At 37.2% G+C, this 13,034-nt stretch overlaps 1 protein-coding gene across 1 annotated transcript in view; it reads left to right on the plus strand.

Moving 5' to 3' along the window:
• The window catches only part of LOC107721979 (NACHT, LRR and PYD domains-containing protein 3-like), a 23,029-nt gene continuing 9,995 nt past the window's right edge, over nucleotides 1-13,034 (plus strand). The window contains exons 1-6 of the mRNA XM_016530211.1: nucleotides 1-28; nucleotides 447-635; nucleotides 1,137-1,229; nucleotides 3,613-3,732; nucleotides 7,472-7,971; nucleotides 9,059-10,442. Of these exons, the coding sequence (XP_016385697.1) occupies nucleotides 490-635; nucleotides 1,137-1,229; nucleotides 3,613-3,732; nucleotides 7,472-7,971; nucleotides 9,059-10,442 (2,243 nt within the window). The 5' untranslated portion in view covers nucleotides 1-28; nucleotides 447-489. The remainder of the gene's footprint in view (nucleotides 29-446; nucleotides 636-1,136; nucleotides 1,230-3,612; nucleotides 3,733-7,471; nucleotides 7,972-9,058; nucleotides 10,443-13,034) is intronic.

A 13,034-nucleotide genomic window follows, 5' to 3' on the forward strand; every position in this document is an offset into this window, starting at 1 on the left:
TGATCAAACTCCAACTAAAGTCTTCAGGGTAAGTTCATGTCATATACTGTTATCAGAACTGACAAATTTCACAATAATTTTTACAAACTCTATAAACAAAGATGAAGTAGATTGATTGTATTGATCTTTATAATATTATTATTGTTCATATTCAACAATAAATAAAGCAACATGACATACATCGTATATTTCATGACATAGGTCAAATAGTTTTGTCTTTAAATATTTGTTAGTTTCTATTCATTCATTCTTACTGGTACTATTGTCATTATGTTATGAGTTGATTTGTAGTCTGCTGAAGTTTACTTCATAAAATCATCCACTTCAAAAATCTGTTAATCTGTTCACTACTCATCAATACTGTTATGCAGTGGTTCGCAATAATGCAAGAACGTGTAAGCCACTTTATCAGGTGTTCAGTTGTGTTTTTTCCTCTCTAAATGCAGAACTGAAATCTTTATAAAGACATAGAAGAAGACTGGCTCTAAAATGAGTCTCTATGAGGAGAGAGAGGAGGAGGATGTTGATCACTATCAGAACCAGAGAGCAGCACCTCCAGAGCCCAGCTGTGTGAGTGATGCATCCATGGGACAACCCATTTATTTCAGTAAAGGAACAGGGACCTTCAACCTCAGGTAAGACAATAACCAGCACTGGAGATATCTTAATCTAGTGATGCTCAACTCTTCTAAGTTACTGGACCCTCATCAAAACCCTCAAAATATCTTATCATTTTTAAATCATTATTTATTCATTTTGACTTTGTTTTATTTAAAAATATACTGAAAGTTTCATGGTACAATATGCTAATAAATATTTTGTACTTTTTCAATATTACCCTTCTTTTCTTTTCTTACTCTACTTTTCAAACCCTTAAAATATCTCCAAAAGAGAGATATATAATATTATGACACACCATGTGAATCAGGGGTTTAATCCAAATTTTCAGAAGTGATACGATCACATTTCATGAACAGGTTGAAATTTAAGCCTCACATTTAAACCTCATTGGTTCTCATGTCGACCAAATGTCATGACGTTTGAGGATCTTAGATATGCACAGAGAGAAAAAAAAAAAACATAAAGAAACATATTACATATTTTTAATCATATAAATTATTGATGTTTTTCCTCAGTATCAATGGAAGAAATAGAAAAAGAACAGCATGTCCAGAGCCCATATATCAGCCTCCTGATCTAAGTGATGGACCAATGACCTTTAAACCCAGGTGAGACAATAACCAGTACTGCTGACAAGAGACAGATTTAAACATCAGGGTAGGGCTGCAACAGCTAGTTTGTAACTAACTCTTTACTATGGTTGCAACATTTGTTAAACTAGACCATAGCTAGTAAGTCGGTATCTCTCTGTAATGTGTAGTCACATAATATCATGTTCACTTTCAATGATCCAATAGTAGTCATCAAATTCATGAGTAGAAGTTGTTGAAATACCATGAATAATCCATGTCTAAAGGATTGTAGTCTGCCAGGTAAAACATGAGGTTACAGGTACAATTCAATCAGCCTGCTGTTTTATTCCAGCCATTACTCCTGTGGCCTGTTACACAAAGCTTTGTTGAACATACTCCCGAGTTTCAGAGTTGACAAAACCAAAACAAATCTGCCCTGCTTTAGGATCAGGTTCAGCAGGCTCACAATGCTTGCTATAAACATTCTCTGTCAGCTCAGGATGATTGAATGCTGATTGGATGCTGAAGATTTGGATATCATTAATTTAAATACATTTAAAAGGCAGGAAGAAATAACGCTGCAGTCATGAATGTTTGAGAAGGCAGTTGAAAGAAACTTTAACGACTATGTGAATGCAAGTAAATCAACTGAATGTTTTAAAAGAATACTTTATATAGGTTCACAAACAGGATAAAATAAGCTTATCAGTTTCATACACATACACGCATGTAATGGTTTATCTACTGTACAAACTAGGGGTGGCACGATACCATTTTTTCAGAACCGATCCCGATCTGATACCAAAAGTTCTGAGTATCGAACAATACCGATACCGATCCGATACCAGCACAGTTTTTTTTTTATTTCTATACCTCAGTGTGTGTTGACCTGATCATCACTCTTTTGTGTATTACACACAATCTACTAAATATAGACAACTTAATTATAAAGAAAAATAAATAAAAAAATATGTAACCATAATCTATAAAATTACTATTATAAACTAGGTTAGTGGATAATTCAGCAGCAAAAGTTACTCAACTAACATTGAGTTCACAATAATTTTATAAAATCTAAACATTTAAAGGAAAAACATTATTTAGTGGGGAAAAAATAAAAGTAAATAGGTGTAATCTGGTCAAATGTTACACATTGCTCTATGTATTGTAATATACATTCATGAAAAACAAGTAAATATAAATATATGCAATAAATTAAATACATTTCTTTTACATTTATTGCACAGTAATGAGGCAGCAACATATGATAGATAAGATAGAACAAGAAAGGCTATTAACAATCTTTCATTGCGCAAAAGTATTATAACATGAAAGGCTCCAATACAGAGCGGCACGAAGCGCTTATGCTCATCCCGTGAGTAGAATGCACTTAGAATGCGCTTATGCTCATCCCGTGCAATGACTACCGTCCAGTTGCACTTACCCCCATCCTCATGAAGTGCTTTGAACGGCTAGTCATGCACCATATCAAGTCTGCCCTCCCCCCCTCCCTGGACCCCTTCCAGTTTGCATATCGGTCCAACCGCTCGACCGATGACGCCATCGCCACTACCCTCCACTCAGCACTCACACACCTTGTAATTTATATTTAATCTGTATCTATCTGTATTTATGTTCTACTGTTAGTGTTATCTGTATGCACCAAGGGTCTGAGAGTAACGCAATTTCAATTCTGTGTGTATGTGCTGTACATGTGGAAGAATTGACAATAAAGCAGACTTGACTTGACTTGACTTGAATGATGCGCTTGAAGCAACACGGAGTCGCAGCCATAGAGAAGTTCAAAGCACAAAGGGAAGAGACATTGATGCGTAGTGTATTATATCTGTGCGATAGTTTGAGCCTTTTCTTTTAACAGTTTTAAATTTCAGTTGCTGTGTGCATGAAGAACAATTCATAGTGCTCTCTACTCCAGTGTAGTGATCTCTAACAGACACCCGGTAGAAAGTAACGTGATTTAGAATTAGCTATAAACTCCAGCAAGATAAATTCCTTTTATGCAAAACCGCTGATGTTTATCTACAGATCAAGTATAATAATAGGAACAATCTGTCATCTTGTGCCTCAGTTATTGACTGTTTTTACTGTAAAATGAAACCAGAGGACTTCAGTATTAATGGTAGGCCTATGGTAATATTTTGAAGTGTTCATCTTTTTGCCAGAATGATTGTTTTGTATGCTATAATGGATAATAAACTGGGTGATGCAGGGTGATCCTGAGGACACCATTGGTGTCAAGCTTCAAAAAGATAAAAAAATGTGCCATAAAAATAGTTCAAGGGCGAGATGTTCATGGGCCCCCAGGCCCCAGTGCAACTGCCCCACCTGCACTGCCAGTAGTTACACCACTGATCAGAGGTAAAATCACATAATCTGAATTGGTTTTGTTTTTTTTCAGTATCACTAGAAAAAAGAGAAAAAGAGCAGCATCTCCAGAGCCCAGCTGTGTGTCTTTGGAGAGTGACAGATCAATAAATCAGCCTCCAAATCTAATTGAAGGATCAGTGACCTTGAAACCCAGGTGAGACAATAACCACTACTGCAGACAATAATTATTATTTTAAACTAGTCAAAATTTTTTAATTTACTGGACCCCTATCATATTTCAAACAGCTATAGGGGTTGGAATTTAAGTAAAAGGGGAGTATATAAAGTTTTGATTTGGGGTATTAGCCCCAAATGAACTCCGAGTTCATGGTGAACACAAAGACATTCTCAACAGAGCGCCGAATCCAAGACTCACCATGCTTAGAAGCTAAGGTCACTAAGAAGAACCATGCCATAAACATGATTTTGTTCTTATACCAGTTAAATGCAAACCCTGCCCCACAGCCGATTTCACTAGTCAACTAAATCACGTCAAGAAAAGTTCAGACGTTAAAATAACTGATGGTTTCGATCGCTACAAACAGTAATGCTATTGTCACATATCTGTGTCGAAGGCACGGACACGATGGTTCATACTGGCCATCCCAGAAGTTTTGGGACAAATGTAAACGATTTCTGTCACATCTGGCCTAGATATGGCATGGCTGAACACGTGTGGGCCAAATATTCACTATATATATTTTGCCATTGCTTTAGAATTGGAGGGAATTTTCTTTTGGATCACATATGTGATTAGGTATATGGTCCAGATGAGAGCACACAACTGAGAACCATACTGGATGTAGCTTAGCTATGGCACACCAGAAAGGCTACTTGTCTGGCCGAAACATTGGTAACAAATAAACAGTGTTTAAGGGAGTGTGCAGTTATATTTCTTCTTCATTTAAACGTTTGGTTTTAAAACATGAAACCTGCTGTAATCATGTGTTAGGTTTGTGGCAGTGCACATCTCAGCCTATTCTATAATGTTTATTGGTTGCTTTCTTTGCTTTAGCATATCCCTTGAATTCCTATTGGTGGGTTAATAAAAATATGATTGATAACTATTTGTTTATTTTTGTTTAATGTAATTTATATCATACATCCACCTAGTGGACAATCATCCTTGTTCCTCACAAGTTCAATATTGTTTATATTGATGCTAAATAAATAAAAAAATAAAGACTAAAGGTCTTATGTTTTTTAAGTTTGATTAAACAAAATACCTGTATTATTACAGCCATATTGTCTCTTTTTTATGTAGGATACATAGGATTTATAGGGTATAGGGTTTCCCATATCAACTCCTGCTTCTGGAGACACCACATACCATGCAGCTAATCTTTTAATAAATATTTCACATTCTGGTATGCTTGAACCGAATAGGGTGGCAGCAATATATGAAATTTCTCCACATGGAGTTTGCACTTCTGGTCTGTTGTAGTCACATGCATATAAATGGAAGTGTGTTCGACTTTATGTGGCACTGCTCAGATGGATCAGCGTCTGACTTCTGTGGAAAAGAAACTGTGGTAAAGTACGCAAACACCACGCAAGTGTCAGTACAGAAAGCAGAAAGTATTCAACTTCAGAACAGAGTTGGGTTCCATCCGTAATCGAACAAACTTGCCTTGAATTTCTTACTATATGCTCCCCAATTTGGAAACTAAAGCTTCTTTGTGAATTATGCAGTGCATTGTGTGAATGTTGGTGTGAATCTGTTTGATTTGAGATTAGCCTAAATATTCATTGTCATCCATCACCGTCATCACCTGTATCACCTGTATGTGCATTAACAGTATCTCTGCACGGTTTCCGGCAGTGAGCCAGAGTGATTCATTCTCATTATTTACTAAGTAATGAGGCATTTGAGGTAATGAGTAATTTGTGGAACCTCATTTTATGAACAAACAAACATGGAGAGACTAAAATAATTTTCAGTAAATTCCATTTATAAAGCTTGTTCTGGCTAATCTGGAATAGTTTCTGTATAAAAATAGTCTGGGCCTACAGAGCTGTTTACAGGGCTTAAAGTACTCCGGCACCGTGCTGGATCTCCGGCGTGCAGCATTTGGCAGCGGAACAAAAGAATCCTACATTTAAAAAAAGCTTGTTGATATCACTTTCGAGTCCATGAGTTCGCCTACCAATGGTATGCGAGGAGCACAGCTTTCACTCTCAACCAAACTAGCATTACTAGCCAATCAGAATTTTTTGCTCTTATAAACACGAGACGTGCATAATAGTATCCAATTGCAGAGTCGCAGCCCTGATGAATGGAGATGTGCGACATGTTGAAAAAGCTGCAAGGCGCAATGTTCAAAGATGTCCATCTAGCGCATTTACATAGAAAACCGAATTAAAAAGCAGCGGAGCTTTGTAAACCGCTCAGAGTAGTCATGTCATCTCCATAAGAACAATATGATTGCCAGAACAAATTTGCCGGGATTTTTGAAAAGGTCCTCTTCACACATGATCTCTTAATGGTAACTTAACGGTAATTTACCAGTAAAGACTGTATGTGTGAAAGGGGCTAAACTCTTACTCTGCATATGCTGGGAATTTGAATTGCTTAATGTTCATCTGGAAAAACTGTGCATTTTCTCACTAGATTTGTTACGTAAATCATTTATAAACCATCATATTTCTAAATATGCCATTTATTGTACATTGTGATTTCAAAATAAAAGTTTCTGAGTTTGCATGTGGCCAAATATTACAATTTAATGGATTTAAACATCATTAAATCACGCTGTAAAGTGAAACGTCACCAGGCCGTTGGCGCCCTCTGCAGGTATTTGTTATAGTACATACTGTACTTAAGTTGGTTATGTTCATATTACATGGTTTTATTGAACAACACTGTTAAAACACAATGTAATTACTTGGTTTTGATACTTTATTTGAGCCAATTATTATTGCCTCATCGTTAGTTTATATATAAATAGTCATACTAAAGTTTGTGTTACTAAAAAATATCATATTAATTGTCAAAATAATCAGTAGATTACTTGATTACCAAAATAATCATTAGTTACAGCCCTAGATTAGTTAAAATATTTCAAAATACAACTGCATTGTTTTACTTTTTGTAATTAAAAGACAAACATTTTGTCATTGAAAATTTCTTAAAATTAGTATTAAAATATTCTTTCTAGTGAACCAAGTATCTGTATTTTGTCTCATCTCATGAGCTAAGTGTATTGTCACACCACTAGTGTCGATAAGCAGTGATATAGCTCATAATTTTCCAAGTGTATGATATAGCTTTCATTCTTCAGGTCAACCATATATTCATGAAAAAAAAGCCCTAGATTAGTTAAAATATTTCTAAATACAACTGCATTGTTTTACTTTTTGTAATTAAAAGACAAATATTTTGTTATTGAAAATTTCTTAAAAATAGTATTAAAATATTGTCTCGTTCTAGTGAACCAAGTATCTGTATTTTGTCTCGTTCTAGTGAACCAAGTATCTGTATTTTGTCTCGTTCTAGTGAACCAAGTATCTGTATTTTGTCTCATCTCGTGAGCTAAGTGTATTGTCACACCCCTAGTGTCGATAAGCAGTGAGCAGTGAAGCAGGAATTTTTCAACCATATATTCATGAAAAAAAAATCTGTTTGAATAAGGAACTTTGACATAGTATATAAATAACTTTGACATAGTATCCTTTCAAATGTTAAAGTTGCCACAGTCATTTCATGCTTTGCATGTGCTGCCCCATTACCCCCTTACGGAAAAAAGGTTCAGGCTCAGGATTTTTTTTTTTTTGCTTTAACCCGTGTTTATTGTGTCTTGACTTGTTTTAAGAATGACATACATAACTTTACTCGAAGAACTTGTTGCTCATGCTCTCATTCATTCTTTGTCTTATTCTTCTTGTCTCTGCTGTGTGGATAGAGATGATCAGACTGGAGACCTGCAGAAGGAATCTCACCAATCAGTAGACGTTGAACTACAGAGAGTCAAAAACCAACACAAAACTAGCATGAAGAACAAGTATGAGAGATTATGTGAGGGAGTCAAACTACAAGAGAATCAAACCTTCCTGAACACGATCTACACACAGCTCTACATTATAGAGGGAGAGAGTGAAGGAGTGAATGAAGAACATGAGATTTTACAGATGGACAAAAAAGCCAGAACACAATGCTCACAAGACACTCCAATCTACTGCAATGACATCTTTAAAGCCTCACCTGAACCAGGATGTAAGGAGAAAGACCGAATCAAGACTGTTCTTACTAAAGGCATTGCTGGAATTGGAAAAACCGTCTCTGTGCAGAAGTTCATTCTGGACTGGGCCGAGGGAAAAGCCAATCAGGATGTAGATTTCATGTTTGTGCTTCCATTTCGAGAGCTGAACTTGATTAAAGATCATCAGTACAGTCTTCACAGACTTCTGCTGGACTTTCACCCTGAACTTCAAGATCTGGACTCAAAGATTTACAAGGAGTGTAAAGTTGTGTTCATCTTTGATGGTCTGGATGAAAGCAGAATCACACTGATGTTTTCAGATGCTCAGAAAGTTTCTGGTGTTACTAAGATTTCATCAGTGGGTGTACTGATGTCAAACCTGATGAAAGGAAAGCTGCTTCCCTCTGCTCTCATCTGGATCACCACCAGACCAGCAGCAGCCAATCAGATCCCCTCCAAATACATCAACCGTCTGACAGAAATTCAGGGATTCAATGAGCCTCAGAAGGAGGAATATTTCAGGAAGAGAATCACTGACCAGCATCAAGCCAGCAGAATCATCTCACACATACACACCATGAATCTGTGATTTGTAAATTCTATTAACGAATCACAGATATTTTTTTTCTTATTGCATTTCACAAAATATCAAAATTTTTCTGTAACTTTCGTTCATATATTTGAGAGATTTATTATTAATTTTCTTAAACTTTTATTGCATTTGTCATAAATATTTAAGTTGTTTTTTGTTTTCTCAGCAGTGGGGAGGATTACTGCTTGACTAATAACAGGAAGTATATCACAGAAAAGATAGAGACTGAAAACATGCATCAGGATTCTTACCAACCAGAAAAAGATGCTTTTCAGAAAGTTAAAGTTCAACACAAAAACAGCATGAAGAACAGGTATGAGAGATTATTTGAGGGAATCCAACTCCAAGAGACTCAAACCCTCCTGAACAGTATCTACACACAGCTCTATATCTTAGAGGGAGAGAGTGAAGGAGTGAACGAAGAACATGAGGTTTTACTGATGGAGCAAACAGCCAGAACACAATATTCACAAGACATTCCAATCTACTGCAATGACATCTTTAAAGCCTCACCTGAACCAGGATGTGAAGAGAAAGACCAGATCAAGACTGTTGTTACTAAAGGCATCGCTGGAATCGGAAAAACTCTGTGCAGAAGTTCATTCTGGACTGGGCCGAGGGAAAAGCCCATCAGGATGTAGATTTCATGTTTGTGCTTCCATTTCGAGAGCTGAACTTGATCCGAGATCATCAGTACAGTCTTCACAGACTTCTGCTGGACTTTCATCCTGAACTTCAAGATCTGGACTCACAGATTTATGAGGAGTGTAAAGTTGTGTTCATCTTTGATGGTCTGGATGAAAGCAGAATCACACTGATGTTTTCAGACGCTCAGAAAGTTTGTGATGTGACTGAGACTTCATCAGTGGCTGTGTTGATGTCAAAGCTCATGAAAGGAGAGCTGCTTCCCTCTGCTCTCATCTGGATCACCTCCAGACCAGCAGCAGCCAATCAGATCCCCTCCAAATACATCAACCGTCTGACAGAAATTCAGGGATTCAATGAGCCTCAGAAGGAGGAATATTTCAGGAAGAGAATCAGTGACCAGCATCAAGCCAGCAGAATCATCTCACACATCAGAAGAGCAAGAAGCCTCCACATCATGTGCCACATCCCCGTCTTCTGCTGGATCTCATCCACTGTGCTTCAAAAGCTCCTAAAAGAAGATCTGAGTGCAGAAATCCCTCAAACTCTGACTGAAATGTACATCCATTTTCTACTAACTCAGATAAACATGAGGAATCAGAAATATGAGAAGAGACATCCAGGAAAACCCCTGCAGTCCAACAGAGAAGTGATTGTGAAACTTGCTGAACTGGCTTTCAAACAGCTGATGAAGGGCAATGTGATGTTCTATGAAGAGGACCTGAGAGAGAGCGGCATAGATGTCACTGATGCCTCAGTATATTCTGGGATTTGCACTGAGATCTTTAAAGAGGAATCTGTGTTCCATCAGAGGAAAGTCTACTGTTTCATACATCTGAGCTTTCAGGAGTTTCTGGCTGCTTTCTATGTTTTTTACTCCCATCTGTTAAAGAACATGGAGCCACTGAAGTTGTTTCTGAATGATAAACATGAGACATACACATCTGAAAAAAGCCCTTTGTGTGAGCTGCTAGTATCAGCAGTTAAAAAAACTCTTCAGAGTAAAAATGGACACCTAGATCTTTTTCTGCGGTTCCTGTTGGGGGTCTCACTGGAGTCCAATCAGAGAGTCTTACAGGCTCTTTTGACATGCACAGAGAATAGCTCAGAAACAATCAGAAAAATAAAAAAACACATTAAACACATAATCAAGGGAAATAAACGTCTCTCAGCTGAAAAATCTATCAATATGTTCCTCTGTCTGCTGGAAGTTAAAGATCAGAATCTTTACAGAGAGATTCAGCATTTTGTGAAATCAGACAAACACTCGGAGAAGAAACTCACTCCTAATCACTGTTCAGCAATCGCATATATGCTTCAGATGTCAGAGGAGGTGCTGGATGAGTTTGATCTCATGAAATATAATACATCATCTGAGGGAAGACGGAGACTGTTACCAGCTGTGAGAAACTGCAGAAAGGCTCTGTGAGTATTCATTCATGTCATCACATTAATTTATGTCATCACAGAAGAAACAGGTTTGTTTGAACTAATTCATCTATCAAATCATGACCGTGTTTATTCATAGAACAAAATGTGAATAAAATCATCTGTTCCTCCCATGGGCATTGAAGCAGAAATTATATAACAGTTGAAAGCACACTGAACAGTAGACAGTAGAAGCACAGTTGTGTGGAAAGGATGTTTTCAACCATCTCACATTCAGAATTAAAGATTCAAAGTTCAAACTGTTAATACCCCAAACAAAGTATTAGTGCTAAAAAAAATTAATATAAAGACTAGACTAGCAAAATAGGTAACAGTAGTGAAATAAAAGCTAAATACACCCTGTTATTCACAAGAAAAGCTTTGAACAATATGGATAATTGAATAAACCACGTGTGGGTGGTACTGGTAGAGTAGAAGTCTGTTTGAAATGGATGACAGGTATTTTGTGGGGTGCATGAGGGCAGCTCAAATGAGTCTGAAACACTGCTCATCTCTGGGCTTTGCCGGTGAGTTTAATGGCAGCAGTAATGATGCCATTGTTGTGTTCAGAATGACTTGAAAGTCTGTTATCGTTTAGTGCGTAATGCCTAGTTTTTAACCATCCATCTCTTTATCGCTGTGTCATCCTGTTATAGACTTGCTGGATGTGGTCTCTCTGATCAACACTGTGAAAGTTTGTCTTCAGCTCTACAATCATCAGACTCCCATCTGAGAGAGCTGGACCTGAGTAACAACGACCTGCAGGATTCAAAATTGAAGCTGCTCTCTGTTGCACTAAAGAGTTCACACTGTCAAGTGAACATACTGAGGTTTGACTTTCACAGTTACTCATTCACTGTGTTCAAATACTGTAGATGAACTTACTGACTATCTCCAATAATGTGATTATAGCCAATAATCAGAGTAAGGACATCTTGAGGCTGGAATACACTTCACACTTTTTGCCCAGATTTTTGCCTCGATTTGCGGTCGAGGTTTGAATCTCACTTCTACAAAGGCCATTCTCACTCCTCACTCACTTGGTGTTTGGTCTGAATACAGACTTATCCTTGTTATTCGCTACCCTGTGGATCAGTGGTTCCCAGTCCTGCTCCTGGAGAACCCCTAACACTGCACAATTTTTGATGTCTTATCTGACACACACATTTAAGGTCTTGGGAGTCTTTACTAATGAGCTGTTGAGTTGAATAAAGTATGCTAGATTAGAGAGACATCTAAAATGTGTTTTGTTAAAGGTTCTCCAGGACCAGGATTAGGAACCAATACTGTCAATTATGCTCTGGCTTCACATGCTCAGACACTTCCTACTTCCCACTTTTGAAGTTGTAATTACGAGTTTGTTGTGTTCAAGAGCTTTGTTATCAGAAAGAGCAGGGATCATAGTGGATGGCCCATTCATGAGTTCATTCTTGCCTGTTTCTTGGGGAAATCTTATTAAAACCAAATAGTACAGAAGATATTTAGCCATTATCCAACAGGTTTGAATAAGATGTAGCATTCCATTCATTGGTTACTATATAAACATTCACTGTGCTATCTAGATATTCAGCTGGCTGATGATTCCTAAATTTTGGTCAAATGAATGCTATTTTTGCTGTGTTCAATACATAGAATATGCATCAAATGGTTATTTAGAGTCGCTACAACAACTACTGCAGTCAGCTCCTGTACATTCCTGTTTGTTTTCATTTGTCATGCATCTCCTATCAATGAGGGGCGTTTGTTGTGTTCAGAATGACTTGAAAGTCTGTTATCCTCAGTCGTTTAGTGCTTGATGCCTAGTTTTTTTCTGTAACCATTTTGAAAACCAGCAAGTGTATGATACCTAGCATTTTAAAATCTATTCAGGTTTTAAAAGTTGTGTATTTCAGTCTTTATTAATTAAATTTGTTTGCATGAGCAAACTTCCTCACTTCTGTTTACATGCAATTTACCTTACCCCATCCCACCTCAATCGCAGCCGAAATGATTTGCTAGACAACATGAACACAATATTTTGTACCTAACAATTATTTTGACATTAGTACATAACTGTTTAAGACGCCTAATATAGAGTGTGACCCAGTTTAATAACAGCATTGCTATAATGCTTTCATCACAATATAATGGTAATATGAATGTAAGGATGAATGTAAATGTAGCCATTGTCAATGAATCTCTTGTAACACATCTGTGGCAGACAAACACAAACGATGTTCTGTGTGTGACAGGTTTGGTTTACAGTTGTAAATGGCTGCAGCTAGTACTCACGGTGGTACTTGTGACCCAAACAATCAATGTAAAAACAGATCTGTGGGAGAAATTAAAGGGGTCATATGATGCGATTTCAATTTTTCCTTTCTCTTTGGAGTGTTACAAGCTCTTGGTGCATAAAGAAGATCTGTAAAGTTGCAAAGACTAAAGTCTCAAATCCAAAGAGATATTCTTTATAAAAGTTAAGAGTCAACCACGCCTACCTAAAACGGCTCGTTCTAACACACCCCACATACCTACGTCACTATCTGGGAAGAGTTGCATAACGCCGCCCAAATAGTGACGTAGGTATGTGGGGGCGTGTTAGAACGAGCC

The sequence above is a fragment of the Sinocyclocheilus rhinocerous genome, unplaced genomic scaffold (genome assembly GCF_001515625.1).
Source record: "Sinocyclocheilus rhinocerous isolate Xijiao unplaced genomic scaffold, SAMN03320098_v1.1 scaffold2892, whole genome shotgun sequence".
In the NCBI taxonomy this organism is placed as follows: domain Eukaryota; kingdom Metazoa; phylum Chordata; class Actinopteri; order Cypriniformes; family Cyprinidae; genus Sinocyclocheilus; species Sinocyclocheilus rhinocerous.